The following is a 27,320-nucleotide window of genomic DNA, read 5'->3' as shown; positions in this document are numbered from 1 at the left end:
TAGAAAGTGTCTAATTCAGAACTACGTGGTAACTCCACTGGACATTCCATCAGCCCAGGGCAGCAGCCCAGCTCCTTGCCTCCTGACCTCCCACAAGACAGCACGCCACGGGGCCACAGGATACGCACCAGCTACCTACAGACCCAGGAAGCCAAGGCGCCGGTACCCTGAGGGGTGGCATTGCCTCCTGGGACAAGTTGGGCAAGGGGGAGGCCAGCGCTGGGGGTGAGGGCACCCCCTCAGACCCACCTGGAGGCAGCCTCATGGCCCACCCACGCCCCGCCCCTCTGGGATCTCGGCAGACCCAGGGATGTGGGCTCTCCCCCACGTCCACTCCCATACCCCCCAGAGGAACCACTGCCCAAATGTGCCACAGCTTCTGAGGGGAGCACGTCTGGTCTCTTGGTGTACACCTTTGGGGGAGCGGGTGGGTTGATGGCGAGTGACCTCAGCTTCCCATGTTACCTGCCAGGCGAGAGGAGGCCCAGTGGTGTGGGGGTGGGGACAGCAGTTGACAGCTTTTCTGGACCCAGGTAATGGCTCTTTCCAGCGCTATATTCTAGCCTTCTGGAAGACCTTTCTGGGGTTCATGGCCAACAGCCTCATTTAAAGGCATCCTTCTGAGACCCTGTGGTCTGGCTTCCTCTCCTGCCACTCTGCCGCATGCCTGCAGTTCCAGCTGCACAGGAGGCTGAAGCCCGAGGACGGCTAGAGCTGGAGTTCAAGACCAGACTGGGCAACTCCACAAGACTAGGTCTCAGAAACCAGGAGTTAAGAAAAGTCCATCCTTTTCCCCGTACAATCTCTTCTGCTGCTTCTCATATGACAGGCATTTGGAAGAACTAGAGGTGCTCATAGGTTCAATCAGCGAGAAGTCGCTTGGTCTGCTTCCCGCATGCCTCCCTTGGATTCTAAAGAGGCCATACAAGTCACGCTTAGCTGCGCTCCCTGCAGGGACCCCCTCTGTCTGGGCACACAGAGAGCTTCCTGCTTTTACTCAACCTTGGGGATGGAACCCAGGGCCTCAGAGGTGCAAGCAGCGCTGTACCACCAGGCCAAGCCCCCAGCCCCTGAGTCTGTTGATCTTTGTTGAATACACAAATAATTCTTAAAACACAAAGGTCCCAGAACCCGTTCTTCCATCAGATCTTCAGATTTCCCAAATACTGTCTCTTCTCACCCTGTGTCTCCTCCTCCTAGTAAAACTGTACTAAAGCACCGAATCAATAATCTAATCAGCATTGCCAGAAATGCCCAGAGCAGCAAGCAGCCACCACACTTTGGTGACCACAACCCTGGACGCAGGACACTCCTGTACTTTGCAGTTCACTCCCCGAGCGGACAGTGCTGAGGAGAGTGACCCTCAGCCTGTGCTGACCTGGACCACAGGGGGACTCTCTGCCACCCACCCCCTACTTCAGTTCATGTCCTAAAGTCCTGTGCAGCATCACTAAGCTGTTTTCACAGGCTTCTAGTGGGTGTTGAGCTGTGGGAGTCTGTTTTTGTTTTGGCGGTGCTGCGGATGAAATTCAGGGCCTCGTGTGTGCCAGGCTAGTGCTCCACAAGCCCTCGATGAACTTTTCTTCTTCAACCTTTCAAGCCGCAGCTTGGACAAGGTGTGCTCAAGGGCAGCTGCCTTGACTCCCTAAGTAGGGCTGTGTGTCTCCTTTATGGTCCCTTAGCAGCTCACTGGGTGCAACAGCCCAGACTCCAAAAGCAGTCACCTGTGTCCACACAACCACTTGTGCAAACACACGTGTACACACACCCAACAGTCCAGAGGCAGAAGTGATCCGGCCGCGCACCAGTGGATGAAGGAACGCCCAAATGTGGCACATCCAGAGTGGGACACTACTCAGCCACAGATGGGAATTGAGCAGTGACGTGAGTGACAGCAAGGACCAGCCCTGAAAACGTTACACCAAGGGAAAGGAGCCAGAGCCGAGGGCCACACAACCCCTTTCACAGGAAGCATCCAGAGCAGGAGGACCCACAGAGCCAGAAAGCAGACAGCAACGGCTGGGGAGGGCGAGGGGTGAGAGCTGAGGGATACGGCCTCCGTGGGGGCAGTAAGCTGCCCGAGGCGATGGAGACTGGCTCCTGGGAATGCACGAGGCCCATGAGTCGAGGCCCAGGAGTCAGGAGTCGGGCACCGTCAGCAGGTGGGCTGTGCGCTGTGTGGACAGCATCTTTAATACAGCTGTTCTGAAAGCGAGAGAATCTAGGGTGCTTGCCGGGTGCTTTGGTGTGGGTGTGACTTACCCCCTGGGGTTCTCTTGTTAGAAACGTGGTCTGCAATGGGAGATGTGGAGAGGCAGGGTTGGTACTGCCCTCAGAAGAAGGATGCAAACCTCCTGGACCTGACTAGCTCCAGCTAGAGGGTCGCTACAAAGAGCAAGCCTGGACCCCTGTCCTGGCTACACCAGGTCACCTCTCCTCCACATACACTCCTACAGGGAAGGATGCAGCCAACAGGACCCTCACCGGAGGCTGAATCAATAGGGCTGCCCGATCTTGGACTTCTGCTCTCTAAAACTGTGAGTGACAAGGTGTATGAGGGTCCCGTAAGCACTGCTGAATTAACAATTGGCTCTACGACCACAACTGGACGGGCTCTGTCAGTCAGGTGGAAGCTTCCACTCCAGGAGCCTCGGATCGACCACTTGTAGGAACAGACTTTGCTCCTATTACGGACCTCCACCGTCCGCTCCAAGACAACCCAGACCCCAGCACCTTGAGGATTCTCAGCTTAAGAATTTTTTCTTGGGGCTGGGGATGTGGCTCAGCGGTAGCGCGCTCACCTGGCATGCGTGCGGCCCGGGTTCGATCCTCAGCACCACATACCAACAAAGATGTTGTGTCCGCCAAAAAACTAAAAAATAAATATTAAAAATTCTCGCTCTCTCTCTCTAAAAAAAAAAAAAAAAAAAAAAAAGAATTTTTTCTTGTTGGAAATAAAATTGCACAACTGTCTGTCCACAGAACCTCTTATGAAATTCTGCTAATAAAAGCCTCCCGGCCGCGGTGGGAATGGGGTGCTGCCTGAACCACGGGGCTCCAGCTCTGCCATGCTTCCCTGCCCTCTGCAACCCAGCAGCCTATTCTGAGCTTACTTTCTGCAAATATAGTTTCAGCTCAGCTGTGGACAATGTCAAACAGGAGATGAGAGAAAGGGCTCAGGTAGGAACCTCAGGGCACAGAAGGAATGCACTGCAGCCCTCGCCAATAAAAGAACGACTTCCGCACCAGCGTGAGATGGAGGCTTACTCCACACACGGCTGTTTTTCAGCTGGCACAACTGGATGGGACGTTGCTGAATGCCTGACCACCATGTGTGGCTGCTGACATCCACGGCCACCTGCCATGACCGCATGCTGGCTATAAACAAGCAGATGACACTCTGACCCAACAGGTGAAAATCCTGCATGTCCACTAAACACAAAGTCAGAAGCCACCATGATCACCTTTCATCCACCCTCCACTTTCTACAGAAAGGCTTTAAGTGGACACCATAGGACACACCTGTGATCCCAGCAACTCAGGAGGCTGAGGCAGGAGGATGGAAGTTCAAGGCAGGCGAGCCTGTGAAACTTAGTGAGACCTGGCCTCAAAATAAAATTTAAAAAGGGTTGATGATGTGGTTCAGTGGCAGAGTGGCCCTGGCTTTAATCCACAGCACTAGAAAAAAAGTGGGGGAAAAGGATTAAATCTCAGATTCAGTGCAAGTAGAGGCCAAGGGGAAAAATAAACAAAATAAAGACCAATGACACAGAAGTGACCCAATGTGAGTTCCCTTCCTGTGCTACTTTGGCTCCCAATGAAAGCCATCTCCGCTTTCTCAGTACCTCTCTCTGATGCCTTCTTCTTTAACATTTACTGTTAATAGCAGAAACACTTGCCATTCTCCACCAAGAGAAATTAGCAAATACTTCCAGATCTTTAGTTTAGCAAAACAAAACCTGGGAATAATTCCAATGAGTCTCTTGTAAACTGATTTCTTTTCTCCAGTAGTATCTGAGAATACGTTGCACGTTTGCTGAACTTGGTGGGCACACCTGTAATCCCGGTGACTCGGGAGGCTAAAGCAGGAGGATCATAAGTTTCAGGCCAGCCTCAGCAATTCAGCCAGACCTCATCTCAAATTAAAAAATAAAAAGGGGTAGGATGTGGCTCAGACGTAAGCACTCCTGGGTTCAATCCCCCATACCAAAAAAAAAATTAAAAAGGAAGAAAAAAGAATGTGTTGCATACCTACTCAATATCAACAAACAGTTTTGTTATTTAAGATACAAAAGGTAAACGAAAATGAGAAAATGCAGTTAAAGTCAGGGAATCTTCTGATAAAGGGGAAACACAGAGCTACCCAAACAACTGGCATTCAAGGAAGAGGAATGATAAATCCCATGATGTGATATAAGACACAATCAAAGTGTGAGCACGTACACTCTGTTCACTTTTCTAATAGAAAAGTCCCAAGTGGTTGATAAATAGTTGTGAACATTTCTTTTTTTTTTTTTTTAAGAGAAAGGTGAGAGAGAGAGAGAATTTTTTAACATTTATTTTTTAATTTTCGGCGGACACAACATCTTTGTTTGTATGTGGTGCTGAGGATCGAACCCGGGCCGCATGCATGCCAGGCGAGCGCACTACCGCTTGAGCCACATCCCCAACCCGTGAACATTTCTTATAAGCACAGTTACTATTGCCCAGTTTTAAAGTGACCAGGGCACGTGGTGCACGCCTGTAATCCCAGCTCCTTGGGAGGCTGAGGCAGGAGGATCACAAGTTCCAGGCTAGCCTCAGCAACTTAGTGAGGCCTGTCTCAAAAGTAGGAAGTGATGGAGATATAGCTCAGTGAAAAAGTGCCCCCGGGTTCCAACCCCAGTACCAAAAAGATAAAATAAAACAACCAGGGCACTGTAAACACAGCATGAGGGCTTCTCTGCAGTTAACCCTAGAATCAGGCCACGATCAGCAGCTCCATGTAGTCCATGGCCCAAGAAAGAGAAAGCAGAGACTGAGATTCTCCTGCACCAAGGCTCCAAGCATTATCCACAGCCACCAAAGGTGGAGAGAGCCCAAGGGTCCACCGAGGAATGAATGAGCAAACACAACCAGGTATGCACACAAGAGAGCATTGCCCAGCCTCACAAAGGAATGAGCTTCTGATGCCTTAAAAAGATTACGCTGGATGAAACAGTCCACAGGCAGAGGCCACCTCCACACAACCCATTTACATGAAAAAGCAGGAGAGACAGAAAGCAGCACAGCATGGCCAGGGGCCAGGGAGAGACCCAAGGTCAGCGTCTCCCGTGCAGAGCCCCTGTGAGGAATGATGGAAACGTTCTGGAGATGGATGGAGAGAGCTGGTGTCGCCTAGCACTTAGCGCTGTACACGGAATCATGCACTTGACAAAAAAACACAAGATAGCTAGTTTTATTTATAGCAGTGAAGACCATTTTTAATTTAAAAAAAAAGAGTTTTTTAATGGTCAAAGCACTTAGGGGCCAGTGAACCAGCAGAGCCCACGTGGCCTGCACCAGCAGAGCCCACGTGGGCCACCTCGGCCAGGAACCTGTGTATCAGCTGCACACACAAAGGTGGTCTGTTCCCTCCCAAGTCCTGGGAGAGAAACATTGTGTTGCTTTACATTATGCACGATCAGCTAAGAGGGACCAGCTACAAAAAAGCAGCTTCAGAATAAGAAATTATCAACAGCCTTCATGAAGGGCGAGTCACTCTGCCTCCGGAGTCGCTGGGGTTGACAGCCATGCACCATAAAAATGAGGACGATTCCTACAGTGGACCCCGCCTTAGAGGAGCGAGAGGTACCTTACACCTCATCATGCTGTTTGCTTTATCAAGCCCAGCAAAGTGAACGTCAGTTGATGGGTCAAATTTAGAGGAAAATTCCCCAATTCATCCAAAAAAGGAGTGAGTGGTCTACGTCTTCTGAAAAGCCAGGGGTCACTGCAGACACTAGCTGGTCCTTTCCTCCTGGAACACTCACAGCGCTGCGTCCGCTGGCTCTCCACTGCTCCTGGACGGGGTCACTCCATCTCCACCCCAGTGACTCACATCACAGACCTGAGACGTCCAAGCACGGGCACTACCCTCAGGTCTGCTGGCCCCGAGGCACCCAATCCTACCAAGGGCTCCTTTAACACCCCGGATCTGTCTGTCCCCAGTGAGACAGGCAGACATGTCCCTCGTCTCTGTCACCAGGACAGCAGGGGGGGGGGGGGCCTGAGATGCCAGGATCAAACCTACTGAACAGGCTCAAAAGGCTTCTTCCAGTGGAGCGGGGCCACAGGACCAGGCCTCCCAGCTCGGCTTGAACCTCAGGACCAGGCCTCCCAGCTCGGCTTGAACCTCGAGCAAGTGATCCTCACACAGACTCAACCCCAAAGCACGCTGCCAACCCAGAGTCCGTGAGAGACGCCACTGTCCTCAGCCACTGCTTTGTCAAGACTCAACTAATACAAGTCGAAACAGTAAAATTTCAGTAAAATACAAGTTTAACAGTAAAACAGTGACACTCAACATGCTCTGACTTCACACAGCATTCAGCCAGGAGAGTGGAAATCCCAGAAGCTCTTAGTGGTGGAATGCCTTCCTACTTAAATGGCCTGCGGGAGGCTGTGGAGAGGTCCAGCAACCCGCAGGTGAACCTGCCCCCTCCAGGGAGCCCAAGCCAGCCCTCCCCACCAAGCAGCACCTCCCCTCACTGGTGGCTCTGACTGCAGAGACTCTTCTGCATTTCAAGCCAGTAGGCATTTCAGCCACCTCCGGGTTCCAGACCACAGACCAGGAATCCAGCCCCTCCTCAGGCAGCCGCTCCCACCCCTCACAGCCCAGCATCTGCAGGAGGCAGCCCTGAGCTGCACAAGATCCACAAGATTGAATGTAGGTAAGGAAGCTTTCCCAGCCCGATTTCCCAATACTTTAAAGCAGAGAGGTCTGAAATTACCTTTAACAGTAATAACATGTAGAATAACATCTTATCTGACTTGTTGTCAGGCCAAAACCAACACAGAAGGATCCTGGGAAGACATCCTACTGAGTCCTGCCTTTGCCCAGGCCATTCCTACATGGCTGCCTCCTCCTGCAGCCCCTTACACACAACGTTGCCCCTAAGTAACTGTTAAACACTCAACAACCTTCCCCCAAAGCAGAATGGATGAGTCTCTCTCTCACATATTTTCCTCCACTGACTCTGGTAAAGGTTTGGCAATGGTCCAAAGGAATATGTAAATGCTAATTTACATACATTTCACTGTGTAAAAGATACACTGAAAAAAACTGTCAGCTTTTCTCTGAGATCGTAGAACACTAGTGTCCTATGAGATGTTCATGGGTCCCTCACAGGTACAACTTATGTGCAAATTAGGTAGGGCGAAGGTCCTGAGAACACAGAAGTGGAGAAACCTGTTTGTTCAGAGATCCAGAATTCGAGTCCTTGAGCAGGGACATCTGTCCAAATTTTGAGAAAAGAATCTGTTACTTCCCAATTCAAGACACACCAGACTGGGACTACAAACGGTTTCTGGTTTAGGTGCTGGTAGCACCAACAAGACACAGAGATGAAATTTTAGGTGACAGTTTTACTTGTAAAAAAAATAACAATAATAATAAAATAAAATCACACATTATAGTTTGGTCACACAAAAGTAATAAAGTGTCATCTCTGAGAACATAAAGAAATGAATCTTTGCATCTGACAGCCATAAATAACTCACAATGGGGAAACATCTTCCTTTCAAGCAAAGGAGAAGCCTGTCACCAGCCAAAGGTGAAACTACATGTGATTTCTCTCCTACGAAAAAATGAGATCAGTGCTTCCCAAAGAGGAAATGCAGTGCTACCCGGAGTGACATGCAGAAAAAGAAACAAGAAGGGCGGCTCACTTGCAGGAGGCTCACACTCCTGAGACGGTGGCACCAACACCGTACACCGCCATGAAAAGGGATGGGATGGTCTTTCTCCTCCATCCTGTATCCTGCAACCTGGAGGGAGCTGGGACAAGGAACAGCAGAGCTCAGATGTGCTGGCTCTCCAACTGCACTTACCCTTCTGACCAAAGCAGATTCCTGGGCAGTGGTTGCAGCTGGCCATCCTCCCGGCCTGCCTCACCACAGTTATGGATCACCACATCTTGGATGGAGCTAAATTAAAGATAGCGATACCAGATGTGCCAGATGAGTAAAGAGACTTTCCAAGGCCCCAAGAAAACAGACTTGAACTTCGTACTCCAGGACAGACTCATTCACAAGGCACACAGTTTGTATATTCCATGAAAATATCACTCCCAGGGCCCAGGCACCTGATATGGAAATACCATCAAGTACGGCAGAGAAGCTGTCCTTGGCTCCTAAGTAGCTCACCACCTCATGGACACTGGTTGGAGAATAAGAGAATCCTGGAGGCACTCTTGGTAGAACCTGAAATCTCATAAGTTGGCCTTTATTAAAAAAGCCTGGGCAGATGTTCCAGAATCTAGGCGCTACACCAGGAGAACTCACCCGACCATCTGCGTAAAGTGGCTTGCGTAGAAGGAGCCTAGCGTGTGTGCTGCATGAAGGTCCTGTGCCTGCACATCTCCCTGGCTTCAAGGAGACATGGGGGGAAGGGAAACGGGGAGGATACAGAAGGCGCTGAGCGTTTGGGTCAATGCCAACAATTTGAACCACAAACGAGTTTCTTCAGGCTTACTGAGCTTTTAGAAAGGGATTCACCAAGCCGCTCTCAATCCAATACTCCCTGTACTTCCAACAGATTTTTTTTTTTCCTTTGGAGGGGGGAGGCCTTTAACACTTCCCTCAAAAGACATGTTACTGAGAGGCATTAACAGGAGAAAACGTGACTGGAGGGGCTGAGGGGACAGTTCATGGGGGAAGTGCTTACCACGGGAGACCACGGCTTCCTCCCAGCATCACAGGAAAAAGCAATTCATGTCCAAGCAATAGATCTCGGTTCAGTTCCCACCCTCCCCGTGAGTGCAGGCCTCCAGGGCACAGCGGCCACAGGGGAAGAGAGACTGCTTGAGGTGCTGGGGTGGGGGGCCTCACCTGCCCTGGACCTCTGAGCTACACCCTACAGTCTCACCTGGGGTCAGGCACCACCATCCTGGCTCAACCTGTTACAGCCAAATAGATTCCTGGGTTGGGCTCAAGGCTGCAGAAAACAGAACCTGGGGGGAAGGCTGTGGTTGGCAGCTCTCAGAAGGAGTCCAAGAGTCCAGCAGGCTGTGTGATCTGTCTAGTGCAGGCCACGGTCCTAAGCGGGTCTCAAAGCTCTGGATGTGGCAGGTTGTGATTAGTTCTCCAGCTTAGTCTCTGGGTCTCCACGTGGAGCTTCCCAAAGCCACAACTCAACGTTTCTCAGACATTGGGAGCTCCCACTTATTGGAAAGGCCTATGAAATCAGAGTTCCTGATGCAGTGGGTGCAGATTGGATGTTAAAATCAGCACGTTTAACGAGTTCCCAGGTGACACCTCGAGAGCCACTGGTCTAAACTAAGCATCTTAAAACAAGATTTTTGTGAGTTTTTAATTTTGTAATATGGAGATAGAAGTATCCCAATACTTCAAAAATAAGCACTTTTAAATTCATGTAGATATTTAGGTAAACCAAACATAGCTGTTTTGTACAACTATAAGTTTTCAGATGGGCATAACAAGAGAAGGTAGAGAGAACAAGATGCATATCTATGCATATGATCACTTTATGACCCACTGGTCTAGGTCAGTGATTCTCCGTCAGGGTCAGTCTGCCACACAGAGGACACTGGGACCTTTTTAACTGTCCCAGCTGCAGGAGGGCTGGATGACAGTGCTGGCATCCTGCAGAGTGGCCAGGGATGCCTCTAAGCATCCCACAGCCTGCACAGCAAGGAGGTGCATGGTCAACAGTGCTGAGGTAGAGACCCTCCAGGCCTGGTTAGGAGGCAAGAGTCAGAACTCAGCGTGCCCAGGACCCTCCTGAGTGGGCGACCAAAGTCACCAGCGCCATGGCCTCGGACGATGCCCCACCCCACGAGGCAAGAGCAACCACAGCCGAAGTCCAAGGGGACACAGCTGGGGTGAGGCGTCCGGAACAGGCCACAGGGCCCAGAGGCCAAAGCCCTAAGCAGATGAGTGGACACCAGCCACTGATACTTCATCTGATTAATTTATAACGATTAATCTTACGAAGTAGCTTGAAAGTGAAAGAGGCTTGAGCACATTTCCGATTCCGTTCTGATGAACCAAGAGGAGACACAGAGCCGCAGACACACTTCCCAACAATGCACTTGAACTCTTCTCAAAACAACGCACCTCCTCAAGAGCAGCAGGGTAAAATCAAAACATTCTGACCACAGCTGATACCGGCTTAAAATAGTTCTGTGCAGAGAACACATCACAACAAATACCTTGTGCAAAGTGCAACAAACAGGAAGAATTTCTTTTAACATACTTATTTACATAAAATGTACCCATGTAACCTGTGACAAGAGATATTTTTATGAAGGCATTTAACAAGATGTCCCCAGTCCTAGCTAAGATCTGCAACAATAAGAGCTAAGATTTACTGACAACTTACTATATAGCAAGCACTAATTTTTTATATGCAATATCTTATTTAACTTTCAAAATAAACCCGTTAAATAGGTTGTTGTTACACCCATTTTACAGATAAGGAAAGTAAGGCACAAAGAGCTTAAATAACTCATCCAAGGTTAAAAGGCAGTTTCAGCACTCACACCCAGGCGGCCCCATCCAGGAACACGGAGAAAGCCACTAGAGGAAAGTCCAGGAAGACACTGAAGAGAGAAGCCACTGTTCCTGAACCTGAGGCTACGACCCACCCCCACACATTCCTCCCTAGGACAGGAGGATGTGGAGGCCACTCTGCAGGCAAGAAACTGGCTCCTGTTCCCAGAGAACACACCAGGCAGAGAGGAACTGGATGCCATGCACTTCTACACATGGTCGCTCGCTGTTCAGCTCCGCAGGCAGCCTGCACCTGTCAGATGTAAAGATGACGCCACTGTCACTAACCCTCTGCAGCAAGAACACAGGAATGGGGCGGTGCTTGAAGAACCCTAAGTACAAGGTGCAGACAGCCTTGCCTTTGCTGCAGACCCTCTGCTAACGAGCCAAGTGGGCGGCAGAGACTGCACCAACCGTCCCACGTCCAGGGCTTGTCTGCAAGAGGCGCAGGGTGCACTCAAAGGCTCAGTGGAGTACTGTCGCCTGCAGGGTAAGACCCTGCATCCAGTGCCCAGCACAGCAGAGACAGACAGAGAGAAATGCTGATCAGGGAGACGCAACAGGTCCCACCAGAGACCACTTCTGAGCAGGTTAAGGGCTATTGAAACTCCAAAAATATTTTTTGAGAGAGGCAAACGATGATTGCAAAGGAACCAGCTCCCAGAGCCTCACAGCTCATTCACGGTGAGTCTGGAGGAGATGAAAGTCCCCACAAGGAGCAGGGCACCTAAGAGAATGGAAACCCAGGGCCACACGGGCCAAGCGTGGACACAGCCGCTCTCTTGAGTGAGTTTTATCATCAGAACAAGCCGTGCCTGTAACTCCGTGAAAAAGAAAGCTGCCCAGTGCTTCCCAAACTGCGCAGAGGTCAGACAAAGAAGGCACTGGAAGCTCCAAGCTCCAAACTGAACCAAGACTTTGCAAAAAAAAAAAAAAAATCTCAGCACAGCTGCCTCTCCCAAGGTCACGTCTATGAAAAATTTTCAAAATTTTTTTTATTTCATAGCTTGTGACAACTGATTTAGGACAGATGGATTCAGGAAAACAAAAAGTGTCCCCTGATCACAACTTACCCAACCAGCGAACTTCTTTCAGCCATTAGCACAGATTCAACCAGAGAGCAGACGGACCATCGTAGAAGAACCCTGCCAGGCCCTGAAACTTCACTCACTTCCCACGTCCGGCTCTCCTGCTTTCCCTTTCTGTTCTTGGGTGACTAAGGGTGAAAATGGAAAGGGCCCTGTGTGTCTTCTGAGGCGGTAAACAGGGCGACCAGAGGAATGCCCTCACACCTGCCGTCTTGGAAGGTAAAAGCCCCGGGCCGCGCCACAAGATATACTTTGGAAGTGCAGAAACGCAGTCTGGCCCTTGGGGTCCGGGCAGGAAGGAAGGGCTCAGGAGGAGCCTGGCAGGTGGAGAAAGGGCCACAGGCCCCTGTTGCCTGGACACCCGCCACCGAGGGCAAGGAGGCAGGGGAATGCCAGGGGAGGAGGCAGGAGAGACCCGAAGCAAGGTGGGTCTGCAGCTTCTGGAGAAGGGGGGAGCCCAGAATCAGGAGGTCTGTGTTAGCCCCCAGGGTAGAGCACTTGCTTAGCCAGCTGCCCTGGGAACTGTCGGGACGGAGCAGCAATGGCTCCGCTCACCTTGACGCTAAACCTTCTGAGAAGCCAGGCTAGCTCTGCCTGCACATGAGCTGATGGTCCTTGTTAAGTATGTGTCTTCTAAGGAAGAAAGTAATGACTGGAGCCATTTGTCAGCATTTTCAAAGGTCCCACCCGAGAGCAAGGTCTACATCGTAATGCATGCTCACGCCTCTCCAGGGTTCAGCCAGGAAAGAGCTGCTTCTACTGAACAGGACACTCCAGGCTAGGTGGCTCTGGAACCACGCTGGCCATCACCAGTGAATGCAGGGCCACGGGAGTCCTCCAACCTGCAAGAGTGTCATAGACGACACTCTCCACTCAGCAGAACTCAGAGACCAGAAAATGCCTGGGGAAGTCTGCCGCTGAGCTGGGGTCCAAGGAGCAGCGGCTGAGCGGTGCCGCGATGGCACAGGGATCCAGTAGGCACCTGACAAGTGCAGGGACCTTCTCCATGAGACCTCTGCGGAGCCCTCAGTGAAAACACAACCTCGAAGAGCCCGTCCCAACTCCACCAGGAAAGCATCCAAGAGAAACGATGCTCCGATGAGCAGGCCTGTGAGGCCAACACTGGAACACCAGGACATCCGGGAACAGGAACACGTCCTGCGATCCAACACACAACACACCTGGGTGGGGCACCGGCACCGAGCGGGCCCTCGGACCCACACCAATGTCATAAAGCTGAGCCTCAAAATCAAACTCTAAAAGAAGATCCCAAAACAGTATTCTCGATTCCATCTTGTAAAACATGGTGTACGTGAAAACTATGTTAGCAGCCTTTACGAATACATCAAAATGAACCTACTATTATGCTTAACTATCATGTGCTGAAATTTTCTTAAAGATAAAAAATAGTTTATATTCATGATAGCACAGACAAGTATGGGAAATGCTTTTTTTCAATGGTTACATCTGAATTGATAAGATTAGGTGATGTTTCATTTTGGCTTTCAATCTTCTCATGATTTATTTTAGTAATACAAACTCATAGACATTTTCAAACTTGGAAAACCAACAAGGAAACATTTTCAGTGCCCAAGCCCTGCGTGGGCATGGCTGCTCCCCAGGCACAGTGCCTCTGGACCAGGCTTCTCGCCGGCTGGAGGAACACACCAGTGCCAAGCCCTGTCCCCCTCGAAAGGCACCATCTGGAGGGCCATCACCCTCTGAGATGTGTCTGCAGTTAGTCCAGGCTGTCCCTGAACACCCACAGTGAAAATCTCACTGGCAAGGTCAGGTGGCTCCTCAGCCAGGAGGTCAGAACAGCGGTCAGGCTGAAAAGAATGTCCTCCAAGGACAGAGACTTCAGGAAGAGAGACCATCAGCCTGGGGACCGTGAGACCACGGCTGAACACAACCACAGTCTTCAATACTCCAACTGCACTGCTGAGTAGGGGCAAGAAAATCACTTCGATGTTGTTAGAGATTGTGCTAGAAAAAGTAGGGAGAGATCATGATGGAGAAGGAGCTCAGCCCAAACCCAGGAAGGGTTTCCAAGACTTTCTCTTCCCATCACTGCCAACAGGGGAGCAGTGAGCAGGTGCAGATCCTGGGGAGGCAGCGAAGAAGCCTCTCCTAGGTCAGGTGTGTGGTCTTAGGGCCAGGAAATCACCTGCGCTGCCATCAACAAGGACAAGGTCTGAACGAACTGCCCCAGTTGGCTGAGTCCAAGGGTCCACACCAGATCCCATGTGCGAGGTAGGCCTGAACGTCTCCCGAGACCACAGGGCCTAGGCGTCCACTGCCTTAGCCGGGACCACGCACATTCCGCTCAACCCTGGCCACAGGCAGATCCTAGGAGCACAGCCTTGTACCGCCCACTTCCTACTCTAAGAGGCCTTCCTGTGCACCTGCCGCATCTAAGAAAACAAGTTACCTGCTGGCCAAGTTCTGGAGAGATAAGGGGGGTGGGGGGCAGCTCAGTGCTAGAGTACTTGCTTAACATGCAGAGGGCTTGGTTTAATCCCCAGAAAACACACACATACACACGAGAGAGAGAGAGAGAGAGAGAGAGAGAGAGAGAGAGAGAGAGAGAGAGAGAGAGGGAGGGAGGGAGGGAGAGGGGAATGTTTTCAAAAAAAGAAACAGCTAAAGAAAAGCACTCGGGCTGGGGATGTGGCTCAAGCGGTAGCGCGCTCGCCAGGCATGCGTGCGGCCCGGGTTCGATCCTCAGCACCACATACCAACAAAGATGTGTCCGCCGAGAACTAAAAAATAAATATAAAAAAAAAAAAAAAAAAAAAAAAAAAAGAAAAGCACTCAACAGATCAAATTGAACACATTCTCCTTACTGCTGGTCCTCACCACCCCCCTCCACCCCCCCCACACACACACTCCAATAATTCCTCTTTCTCCCCTTTATTCCTCTTCTCTCAAAGAGTTGGGGAAAGTGATTTAGAGAGATAGGGAGAGGACAAATACAGGGCACAATAATATAAACATTTACACAATATGCCCATATGTACCAACCCAAATTCTTGCATTCTGTTAACAGACACAAAGCATTTTAGAAAAGGAAGATGATAAGGGTAAAACCACAACAACAATTTTATTATTATTATTATTATTATTATTATTATTATTATTATTATTCCTCATCAGATTTTAGTGGCAAGCCATCACAGTAGTGCTGGCCTGTACTCCCTGATACTCAGGAAGCTGAGACAGGAGGATGGCTTGAGCCCAGGAGTTCAAATCAACCCTGGGCAAGGAAGTGGAGACTCAGGCTCAAAAAAAAAGAAAAGAAAGAAACAATAAAGGAAGAAAAGAAAGTTGCAATTTTCTATCTACTTTAACAATAGATAGTAACAGTATTTCCAATGAAATGAAACCGAAAAATGTCATAGTAATCTTTTATAAAGGTCTTTCTGTTTTGTTTCTCTGTAACTATTGTATAATCATGAAAAAAGGGTTCTCCCTATTCATTCCTGGTCAGCTTTCCTGGCTGCCTTTCCCACAATGCCCCTTTCATACCACTCCTGCTCCTCACTCCCCCCGCCCCAGGTTGCATCTAAATGCCCCCCTCCCAGGGTGGCCAAGTTGCAGAGGCTGGAAAAACAGTATCTTTAAGAACAATGAAAAGTTACACCATGCCAAGCACTTCCTCCCCCAGGGTCACCTGACCATGGAAGAAACTGGGGCAGCTGCAGACCAGGAGCAGCTCGGGTGACAAGGACTCCTCCAGTTCCCCCACCCAGAGATTAGGGACATAGGTGGGGCTGGCTCCAAGTTCCAGCAAGTTGTAAAGCACTCCAATATGGACCTTCTGATCTGGAGTTTCCCAGAATGTTTGCAGGGATTCTTGGCAATGCTGTGTGTTCCCCGACATCCACTCCTGAAGATCATTCCAATGTCACTGCTGTTTTCTGAAGCTCAGTTTTCTAGAGCCATGTAACCTCACCCAGGTGCTCTGAAAATCACCTGTGCACTGAACTGTAAGTGATCCTTAAAAGCCCAGACGCCTGGGGTACCACCAGGGGGACTGTTCAAATTACCCCACAACTGGTAGAGAGCCCTGCAAGAGGGGCCTAGAAAAATGACTTCCCGGAGGGCTTGTCGGAAGCCACGCAGTCTGCAAACAATGCAGTGAATTTCATTCTTCTACCGACTTTTACTACTGAAATTACACACCAACACACCCAAATGAGTGAAGCTAAATTTAACATATCAGAGATCCACAATGAGGAAAGTTCAGCTACCAGGACAGCCCACATTCAAGCAGAGCTTGGAGTAGGATTTCTCCTGCCTTGACTACTTACTTGGAAAACATCCTGAGGTCACAAGACCAGCTACTTCAAAACCAGTGAGACCTGCACTGCTTAATGGATGAACAGGGCTCCCCATACCCTGCCACCAACCCAGAACCCACACCTCCACCCCCACCCCCTGCACCCTCTCCCTTCTCTCCCTCAGAACTGGAGCATCACACAGGCTGGGCAGGCGCTCACCACTGAGCTACATACAGCCCGGCCCCCTTTCCAGATCTTTCTGACTTGTTCACCAAAACAACCACATTGAAGTCACTTTCTGAGTTTACACTATTTGGGATAAAATATAAACTTGCAAAACATACTTACAATTCTAAAATATCATCATTTTATGGGTCCCATTGAAATATTTGTATTTTTTAAGAAAATATTACTAGATTTTTTTAAAAAAGAAAAAGTCTGGAAGCCGCTGGCCAAGGCTGATGTTGCTGCAAGACAAAAGGTCCAGATGGACCTGTCCAGGATGGACAGCAGCTCCCGTCCTCCTGCTGTATCAAGTCAGGGTTAGACATGGGAACAGGACAGCACTGCACTGTGTGGCCAAGCCATAGCAGCGTGGGGGCGGGGAATGCGACATGGCAGGGGCCTGCATCCTGGAGAGCACCTGAGGCTCAAAGCCACTCGGGGCTGGTTATGTGGCCCCAGTGGTGACCAAACCTCTGAGAGGCATTCCTTTGCAAAACCTGTGCCAACAAACAGGTAGAGGTGAAGTTTACATTCTGAATCAATGAAAGACAGCGCTCCAAACAAAATACTTCAAGAACAGCTGTCCTGGGGAAAAGTACCCCGGGGCTCGGTGGAGCTCAGTGGCCGGCCCTTGCCTGACATGCTGGATGCCCTGGGTTTGACCCCCAGCATCACATGAATGTATAAATAAATAAGTAAATAAATATCAAAATATACTTCTTAACATTTTAAAAATTAACTTACACTTACTCTAATCAAGCCTAATTACATACTCAAAAGGTACAAGAAAATAGACAAACAAAATCATAAGTTACAGAAACTCCAGGTTGACTTCCAAAAGGTACAAGAAAATAGACAAACAAAATCATAAGTTACAGAAACTCCAGGTTGACTTCCAAAACAAAACAAATGGAGTGTGGTGAAGAGCCTTCAAGAGAGGGCTTGACCTGCAGGCCCGTTGCCCTGTCTTCCGACTCATGAAAACGGAGGTCCTGCCTCTGACCCACTTTACGAGGGTGTGGAAGGAGGAGGCTTGGCAAATGCTACAGCCCAAATCCCAAAACAAACAGGAAGAAGCACACCCAGTGGAGGGCGGGAGGGACCTTCCACAGGCCCCGAACCCCCGTTCTAGAGAGAGCAGCGCCACATTCCTCCCCAAAGCAGCGGGCAGCAGTGCCAGGAGGAGGCCACCAGGGCCCTGCCCTCCAGGGCCTTCTTTCAACCATTAGTTTTTTTTTTTGTTTGTTTTTTGTTCTTTGGTCTTTTTTAAAAAAAGTCCACAGAATACCACATGCTGCCAAGGCTGCAGAGAAACCGACTGCCCAGTCCTGCCGGGGGGCTGCCCACCCGTAGTACAGCCACCCAGGACACTCTGCCAGCTTCTGGCAATCCCCGTGCAGACCGGCAATCGAGCACCTGGGCAATCAGTACAGAGAAACGGGGACATATGGTCACCCACAGATCTGCACACCATGTTGACGGCAGCCCTGTTCCTAAGAGCCAAAGCTGGAAGCAGCCCAGATGTCCATCCACGGTGGATGCGTCAACAGTGCGGGTCATCCGGACCAGGGCACCGTCCTCAGGAGAAAGGGAACAGAGCGGCCACGGCTTGGAACCCTGCCAAGTGAGAAACGCCAACCCCAGTCGGCAGGCATCGTATGATCCCATTCACAGAACATTCTAGAAATGACAAAATGGAGAACAAACTAGTGGCCACCTGAGGTCGGGGACGGGGGGAGCGTGACTACCCAAGGGTAACAGAGGGCATCCTGGAGGCAAGGAAAAGTCCCACATTTCACAGCATCACTCAAAGTCAGTGTCCTGGTGGTAGCATTATGCTATGATTTTATAGGATACGGGAACCTCTCTGTATTATCTAAAACTGAAGTTTATTTGAAATATAAGTAAGTTAAAACACATGTTTAAGAAGTCCAAGTACTAGCTGAGTATGGTGGCATGTACTTGCCATTCCAGCTACTCCGGAGGCTGAGGCAGGAGGGTCGATGGAGCCCAGGAGATGGAGGCCAGCCTAGGCAACATAATGATATCCTGTCTCAAAAATAGAAATAAAACATAAAAAATTTTAAAAAGTCAAAGTGCAGCAAAAATTGGAAAGATTGAATTAGCAATTGAGAGAAAGGAATAAGAAGCCAAGAAACACAGGATCATTTCCTACAAACATCTCCCAAAGACAACAGAGAGCCTGGCACAGCAGCCCACACCTGTCATCCCAGCCACTCGGGAGGCTGAGGCAGGAAGATCACAAGTTCCAGGCCAGCCTGGGCCATTCTGCAAGACCATGTCTCAGAATAATAAAACAGCTGGGGATGAAGCTCGGGGGTAGAGTGCCCTTGGGTGGAATCCCCAAACGACCAAAACAATAAAAGACCACAGAGAGGGGTGTCACAGCAACAGATGCCAGTCATACCAGTCTGGTGACAGTGCACTGGCTCCCCACTTAGATCAGAAACACAGGTTAAAGGACGGTTCCTCGGGAGAACACTGGGAGCCGTGACCTGGTCTAGCCTGTCCATCTTTCCTTTAGATCATCTCATGAGGCACCAGCTCCGGCCTGTTCCACCTGTTTTGCAGTCTTTATCATTAGGCTGTTTGCCAAGTAAGTACAAAAAGACAGCCTCCTTGACTTTAAAAAATTTATGATGCGCAGGGGCATATGAATGTCTCTGAAAAGCCATGCAGTAAAGAAACCAATCTATCATTAACACCCTGGTTGCTAAATTTACCTGAGCATAGAATACTCTTCTCCCAAGCCACTCAGGCATTGCAGAATCATTTGACCAGAGCACACTTGAGAATTCAGGACAGTCTGCTGCCCTCTGTCCTGCTAATGAGGAGTCTCAAACAATGCAGGAGCCCCATGGTCTCATGGCGAGCTGATCTCAGCTACTCAACAGAAGCAGCAAATAAATACTTGGGATTCAAAAGGACTCACATTTTCTGTCCACTGAGAAAACAGGACCAGGCTCCTTCTGCAACATCTCGTGTCAGGTGTTTGCATGCACTGGGTCTTATGCTCACCAGTATTTAAACATGTCCCACCCAACCTCCAAAGCAAGCTACACATACACGACACTGCTACCTGCCCGTTTCATTAGAGAAGGAATCGATGAAGGTGTTTTAAAGTAGCTGAGTGGCAGTGAGAAGTGCGACTCCAAAATAATCTGAGCCCTTAACTACCCCCCACTGCGCCCCTAGGAGAGTAAAGTTCACATGGAGGTCATCAGAAACAGGTGGCAAGAAGAGACCTGTTTAACCAGTCCCAACCTCCACCTGAGAAGCAACTGCAAGGCAGAGGCCAGGCCCATCCTTACCGTTCCCAGCTGGTGCCCCTCACCTGGCCAAGCACCATGCAGCATGCTTCTGGCTTCATGCTGCTGCTCAGCTACACGTCAGCCTCCACCAAGTCAGAGGATATGCCCACCTTGCCCATCCCAGGTGCCAGCACAGAGCAGAGACTCAATAAACATGGAACAAACTAACGCAAAAGTCAATCCCATCCAACCAAGACATGGAGTTCTAATCCTTCCTCAAACCCCCAAAACTCCTCTACCAATGTTTGAACTTGGCGAGACTGAACGAGGCAAAGGAGGTCATCCTGCTAATTTTGAGCTCCATGGCGAAGATCCGAATTCAAATCCCAACCCTCTCCTTAACCGGCTGGGGCTGGGGGACGCAACTCAGTAGTGGAGCACTTGCCCAGCAGGCAAAACACCTGGGTTCCATGCCCTGGGTGGGGGCACTCAGCAGCTGCTCACTCTAGTGTCTCCAAATCTCTGTTTCCCATCCATAAAGTGGAGGTGTAAACGTGCCTTCCCCGTGGAGCTGCAGTGTGCGTTTAACAGGCTACTGCCCCGCCCGGCACTGGGCAGCTGGGCAGCTACCAGCTTCTGGGATCAGGGAAGCAAGGAGGACATAAATACAAAAGATGCACTGGGGACAGCAGAGTGTCTGAGTGCAAAAAGGAACCAAGCCACACCCTAGCTCTGTAAGCAGAAAAGGAGCCCAGGTGCCGGGGAGAGGATCACAAGGGAAGGGCAAGGATGTGTATGGGAAGGAGAATGGGGACTGGCTAAACTTCCCCAGTTCCAAAACTCCAAAATCCACAATGTGAAGGCCACCTGGAGACAGAGCTCAAGCCCGAGGCCTGTCAGAGAAGGCCAGACCTCCAGGCCTCGATTCCAGTCCCTGCCCATGCAGGTTGACGACAGCCTAACAAGTATAGGCCACGCTTCCAGAAACTGCCTAAATTCCAGACTTGAGGAGATCAGTACTTCAATTCAAATACATTTATGATGTGTTTACAATTTTAGTCAACTCAAAAAATCATCTTTGCAGTAAATACTAATCATAACTTTTTTTTTTCTTTTTTGATACAGGAGTGCTTACCCACTGACCCACATACCCAGTCCTTTTTTATGTTTTATTTCAAGACAGGGTCTCTCTAAATTGCTAAGGACCTTGCTAAGTTGCCTAGGCTGCCCTTAAACTTGTGATCCTCCTTCCTCAACCTCCCAAGTTGCTAAGATTATAGGTGTGCTCTATTGTACCCAGTTCATAACTATTTTTAAATGGTATTAATTATACTGGACACAAATTCTGTCTTTGAAACGTCATCATTGTAAATTTTAATCATGGCCTGGGTTAGTTGTTAGTATAATGAATACTATTCATAGCACATAATACCAAATACCATTTAATTTTAATTTATTTGTTTGTTATAATGCCAGGGATCAAATTCAAGTCTTCAAACATGCTAGGCAACCACTGTACCATTGAGCTACATCCCCAACTGTCAAGTACAATTTTTCAGACTGCTGTAGCAAACGCTCCTAGAATCTGAGCTGTCAGAGGTGGGTCTGTAAAGTTACTACTTCAATAAAAATGTACCTAGGGTTAAGGTGTAGCCCAGGGGTAGAGCACTTGCCTAACATGCACAAGGCCACGAGTTCCAGCCCTAGCAGCCACTGTCCCCCAAAATTTGTTTTCCACTTAAAACAACAAAACAGTATTTCTTCTCTCTATACTACCATCTCCAAAATGTAACATAATTGAAAAACATGATTTAAGAAAATTCACTCTTCACTAAAGCTTCATGAAACAAAGCAATGGCACCCACCATTTCTGCTTTGGGCAACCTCAATTAGAGTATGTGTGAGCATGTTGTGTTGCAGGACCAGGAGAGAAACAGAAGCCATCCATCAACACCATGCTCACAGCTACAAGACAGCAGCAGGGACGGGGTGCAGCTCAGCGCAGATACGCACCCAGCAAGCACAAGCCCCCCCACCCACCGAAGCCTCGCAGAACAAACCAACCAACACACACTGGAGTTAGAAATTTTATAAGATTCTCAAGACAGACATTATCTAAAAGGCGCTTCAAATTCTGCAGCAACTCCAACTGCAAAAATGGAACATTAAAACTACTCTAAACAGCACAGGCTTGGAGTTTGTTCTAGAGTGCTCCAGGAAACAGATGAAATAATATTGGAAAAACACTGAAAATCACTGAAGCCAGGTGATGAGTACAGAGAGTTCAGGACAATACTATTCTCTATTTTTGCATGTTTTGAGATTTCTGATATAAAATTAGAATGTTCTCTCCCCTCAAGAGTAAGTTTAGATTTGCCACAATCTCAACCCAGAAACCACTGAAATATCACAAAGCCTTCTCTTCTCTCTAAAGGTACCAGTCGTCTCTGATGAGCCCCTGAGCACTTGTGCCCTGGGGTCTACCCTCAGCTCCCCAGAGACTCCTCTCACACACTGGAGGGAACCCCAAGCCCAGGGGCAATGCAAGCAGATACCACCTCCAGCAGCGCTTCCTCTGAGACCCCCAAACCTCGGAAAGACGGCAAATGCCTTGTCCAGACCCCCAGGTCCTCACCCTTTAGATTAACATTTGAGAAATTTCAAATAAACAGATGTGAGATGACTTTTTAAAACTCCTCCATGAGGCCTTGTAAATAAAGTCAGATCATCAACCACAGCAAAGATGATAAATCAGCTCCATTTATCATCAGACTTCAAGTAATATAAAAACAGGCCCCAGTTTATCCGACCAGAGGTGCCTGTCACAACTTTGAGAAATACAATTACAAAACTTCAAGCTCTAAAATTTAAATGACTTTACTCTTTAAAAGAAAAAGAATCTAAGAAAATGGTCACGGGCTGGGGATGTGGCTCAGTGGTAGCGCGCTCGCCTGGCATGCGTGTGGCCCGGGTTCGATCCTCAGCACCACATACCAACAAAGATGTTGTGTCCGCTGATAACTAAAAAATAAAATATTAAAATTCTCTCTCTCTCTCCCTCTCTCTCTCCCTCTCTCTTAAAAAAAAAAAAAAAAAAGAAAAAAAAAGAAAATGGTCACAAGGCCGGGCGCAGTGGTCCATGCCTGTAATCCCAGAGGTTTGAGAGGCTGAGGCAGGAGAATCACAAGTTTAAGGCCTTAGCCAGGCCCTAAGCAACTTAATGAGACCCTGTCACAAAATAAAAAATAAAGATATAGGGGTGCAGATCCGTGGTTGAGGGTCCCCAGGTTCAATCCCTGCTACCAAAAAAAAAGAAAAGAAAGAAAGAAAGAGAGATGGTCACTAGAACTTTTGAACAGAATATAAAACACTAGAACTAATGCTGTTCTAGTGAAAAAAATCACCCAATCAAAACAATGGTGGAAATAGAAATTTTACTTCAAACATTTGGAGAAACACAAATAACCAGACTTACCAGCACCTTGTTTTCCACTTTGTCTCCCTTAACCTCCACCTTTACTTTCTTCTTCACTGCGATTTTTATCTTTCTGCCAACAACATCCTTTATGCTTTCTGAAAGTAGAGAAGAATTTCATTATACTTTCTCATTAATAAGGAAAAAAGCATCAGGGAGGAGATGGCACTTGGAGGAGTATTCTGATTTTTTTATTTTTTGTTTTTTGGGGTCTTTTTTTTTTTTCTTATTCTAACAAGCGTGATAGTTTTTAATCATCAAGAATTTGATCAGCAACTCCTCTGTCCCTTGTACGGAGGGCACGATGCTGCAGCAGGTATTAAACACAGGCACAGTGCCAGGCTGGGCAGGGCAGGGCCTGAGACTGCTGGGGAAGGGGAGGAGGAGCACCGCAGGGGACCTGATGGAGCACCCACCACACAGGCCACAAGCTCTAGGGGAACTCATCAATTCCCTCAGCCCCAGCGACACAGGAAGAGTTGAGTGACTTGCCATGAAGGTTAGGGAACACAGCACAGAACCAGGACTGGCCCGAATGATTTAGGTAGAGAAGGGCACTCCCTGCCCTCTGTCCTTCCAAGAGCCTCTCAGCACAACACCCAAGGGAGCTCAAAGGCACTGCAAAGAGGCTGGAGGAAGGACCACATGTGGAGGTGGTGGAGACAGCCCGGGCACCCAACCTGAACGCGTCTCAAGTCAGACTGGTGACCTGCTGCCTCGGCTCCTAGTGAGGTGCCTGTGCCTTGAATGCCTTGCTCTCAGACAGCGAGGGCCAGACCTCCGTCTTCCGTGTGTTCAAAGGTCTGACACCCCCAACACCTCTCTCATACCCCCAGGACTTTGTGGATACTATTCCTTTTCTGGGATGTCCTTGTCCTGTCCCCCTCATGATCATCCGCTAATCATCCTTCAGAAACGTCGCTCCCTCCTCTAGGTCCCCACAGTTCTGTGTTTTGTAATGTAATCACCTTGACCAATTCACATACTCAGAAACTTCCCGTCCATAGGTATCTCCTGGGTGCCAGAGAGATGGACCCTTCATTTCTGTTTGCCATCTAGTGGAGGCCGTGAGGGTGCTATTAAGTGAATACACACAGGACATAGGACCATGGAAGAAGCAGAACTTGAGGGTGTCAGGGAGGAGGGGATCACTGAGCTGGGTCTGGAAGGAAACAGACCACTGTGTCCACAGGGGAGTGAGACGCAGGAAGAGAACAGGAGGGTGTCTGCCTCTGTTTGCACGGTGGGTTTCAATTAATGTTTTGGATCACACACCAAATACAGTGTGCTGTGTAGTTTAACAATTAACTAAGTTTATGAAGGGGTGATCAAACTGACTTATCAGGAACCCATCACCATCAGAGTTCAGCGCTGCTGAGTTAATGAGAATAGAGAGGAGAGAAGGGCATTGTCAGCATGCAGTGACCATGGCACCAGGACGTCCTGTCCCAGGAAGGCAGCAAGTTGGCATGTGGAGGGGAGGGGACACGTCCGCGAGCTCCCACACCGTGAGTCCTCTGTGCTGCCGCTATCTCACCAGGACTGGGTATTCCTTCCTCCCTCAGAAGGCACTGTGGGAGACAGGCATCTGAACGGACTTTGGAATACGGAGAGAAACTGGGAAGGCATATGCCAAAAGATTAGACCTACCTATCGGGGAGTGGTGACGTGGGTCACATATACCCTATTCTTCTTTGTACTTATTTTTTTTCTACAAAAAGCCTTATTAGTTTCATAATTGGAAAGATAACACATTATTTAGACACCTTGGGGGATTGACTTAGAGACTCTTCTAGGCCTCCCCTTGGTCACCGTTTTGAACTGCTCATAGCAGAACTCTCATGAGCACCTGAATCAGAAAGAAAGGGCAGCAATCTCTCCATCCCAGCCCAACCAGACCACTTAAAGACCTAAAAAGTCCCCGTGGGCATATTACAAAAGCAAGTCGCTTGGTTGAGAGATACCTAAGATAGGCAACATTGAGGATACAAAAATTCCATTTCAAAATAAGGGTCAAATTCAACTTTTACAATATGCCACAGTTATTTGAGAACCATCAGTTTAAACCACTCCATCCTTTAATACCAAAACTGCTCACTGCCAGGCTCGGGGACACTGAACCTCTACCCTCTCTTGGAGGCACCTTCAGAGCCCTCAGGGTTAGCTTCCTCTTCCGGTAGGCCCGTTGGAAAGGTCTGGGCCTCCCAGAACCGGACGGGTCACTCACTCCAACAGAGACTGAGGCTGGGTCTCAGGAAGAGACCCAACTAACTGAGGAGAGAAAGGGGACAGTGATGGGAGGGGTGTGTGCAGGAAGAGTCTTCACACTCTCAATTCGGGTAGACGGTCTGGTTTATTGGGGTTCTTTTTCTTCTTAATTCAGCAAAAGCAGGAATTTCCATACAAAACTAGCAACAGCTTTTTCACGTCAAGTTCCACCTGCCGAGTTGGAAGTTACTGTGGGAAGGCCAGGCATAGTCCTCTGAAGTCTGAGGGCCACAAGGGCAACAGAGGGGCAGATTCCACACAGAGATGATGGGCGCTTGGAACTTCCGCTTGTGGCCAGCACCGACTACACACCCTCCTTGGAGCTGTAGGTGCGCAGTGTGCCAAGGACCGACCGTACAGTGCGGAATATAGGTCACTAGGGCTCAAAACACACCGCACACCCAGACGCCGTCCCTGGGCTACAACGCAACATGCTACGCACACGTGCAAACACTCCCGCAGCCTATTTAGGTCTGCGTTTTAACCCTCCAGATAATTAAGTTAAACCCCAAGACTTAAAATTCAGGCCCCACCCCCCCAAAAGGAGAAAAACCTCCAGGGCCTCAAACAATGGGTCACCTTGCACCGGGTACTACACACTGGTTCCCTAAGAGATGGGGGGATCGGTAGGTTAATCATTAAAATAAGGTTGTTATCATTAACCCTCAGTTTCCTGGCCCGAGTTTGCGTCAGCCCTGTAACCCTTTCGCTCCCAGGTCCCTTCTACGCCAAGCCACGCCTTGCCGGGCCCAGTCGTTACGCGGAGCAGTCCTCCTCCCGGGTCTGCCGGCTAGGGGGCACACCCTGCGGGCCGTTTCTGGAGGGTGCCCGACGCGGGCCAGGACGACCTGCCGTGCTGTCGCCGGCTGTCCCGGTGCCAGGCTTTCCCGGACTTTGCAGAGTTTGGGGGCAGCGTAAAGCGTCTCCCTCGCTTTCGGAGCTCCGGGGCGAGAGCTGCCCCCGCCTGCTCTCTGCGGCGGCACCCGCTGGTCAGGCAGGACCAGCGCCCGGGGCTCCAGCCCACCGGCCCCTCCCGGGCGCCCGACTCTGCCCCCGCCCTCCCTCTCCGGCCTCGGGCTCTCCCAGCAATCAGATGGGCGCAAACTTCCCGGCGCCCCCCACGACCCTGCCCACCACCGCTGCGACCCCAGGAGCGCGGGGACTCGGGGGACCCGCAGGAGGCAGAGGCGGGGCGGGAAGGGGAGGGAGGAGGACGCAGAGGAAGATGGAAACAGCCTCCGCGCGACCTTACCTATCAACTCCCGGGGAACGTCGGCGCTCTCCTCGGCCATGGTTGCCCTCTAGGCGCAGGGGGTGTTACAGTCCAACTCTGATTTTCGGCCCCCGCCCCGAAGGTTTCTGAGAGGCTGATGCAGCTTGCAAATGCGAGTGGGCAAAGGGGAGGGCGGAAATACAATTTTGCTGCGCCCCCCACCCCACCAAACACACACACACACACACACACACACACACACACACACACAGTTGGAAAGATGAGGTGGGCTGCGGCGGTCGCTGCTACATGACGCTCCCTCGCAGCTTCGGGCTGCAGAACGCCGAGCGGACCGGACTCCGGGCGCGGGCGCCGGCTGCTGCTCCCCTCGGCAGGCTGGCTCCTCCGCGCGGCCCCAGCTGGCGCCAGCTCCCGCGCAGCCTGGGCGCCGCACCTACGGCCCTAGGTGCAGGCGGAAGGCGTGGGAGAGGGCGGGGACAGCGGCACGGGGAGGTGGCTTTCCGAGCCCTCCCCAGGCTCCGCGGGGCGGGCGCCGCGCCGGCCCGCCCCTCCGCCTCCTCCACCTCCTGCGGTCCCTCCTCCTCCGGATCCTGCGGTCCCTCCTCCTGCCGCTCCTGCGGTCCCTTTACCTCCTCCTCCTGGTGCGATCTCTCCTCCTCCTGCTCCTGCGGTCCCTCCTCCTAGTGCTGCGCTCACTCCTCACCTCGCGAGAGCCGGCCTCCG

At 50.1% G+C, this 27,320-nt stretch overlaps 1 protein-coding gene across 1 annotated transcript in view; it reads right to left on the bottom strand.

The window, feature by feature from the left end:
* Carmil1 (capping protein regulator and myosin 1 linker 1) overlaps positions 1–27,045 on the bottom strand; it is a 245,573-nt gene extending 218,528 nt beyond the window's left edge. The window contains exons 1-2 of the mRNA XM_026407693.2: positions 26,616–27,045; positions 23,096–23,193 (exon numbers count right to left, since the gene is read on the bottom strand). Of these exons, the coding sequence (XP_026263478.2) occupies positions 23,096–23,193; positions 26,616–26,655 (138 nt within the window). The 5' untranslated portion in view covers positions 26,656–27,045. The remainder of the gene's footprint in view (positions 1–23,095; positions 23,194–26,615) is intronic.
* Between the last annotated feature and the right edge of the window lie 275 nt (positions 27,046–27,320).

Source organism: Urocitellus parryii, chromosome 8, assembly GCF_045843805.1.
Source record: "Urocitellus parryii isolate mUroPar1 chromosome 8, mUroPar1.hap1, whole genome shotgun sequence".
NCBI classification, from domain to species: Eukaryota; Metazoa; Chordata; class Mammalia; order Rodentia; family Sciuridae; genus Urocitellus; species Urocitellus parryii.
This window is presented reverse-complemented; position numbering and strand designations above follow the sequence as displayed.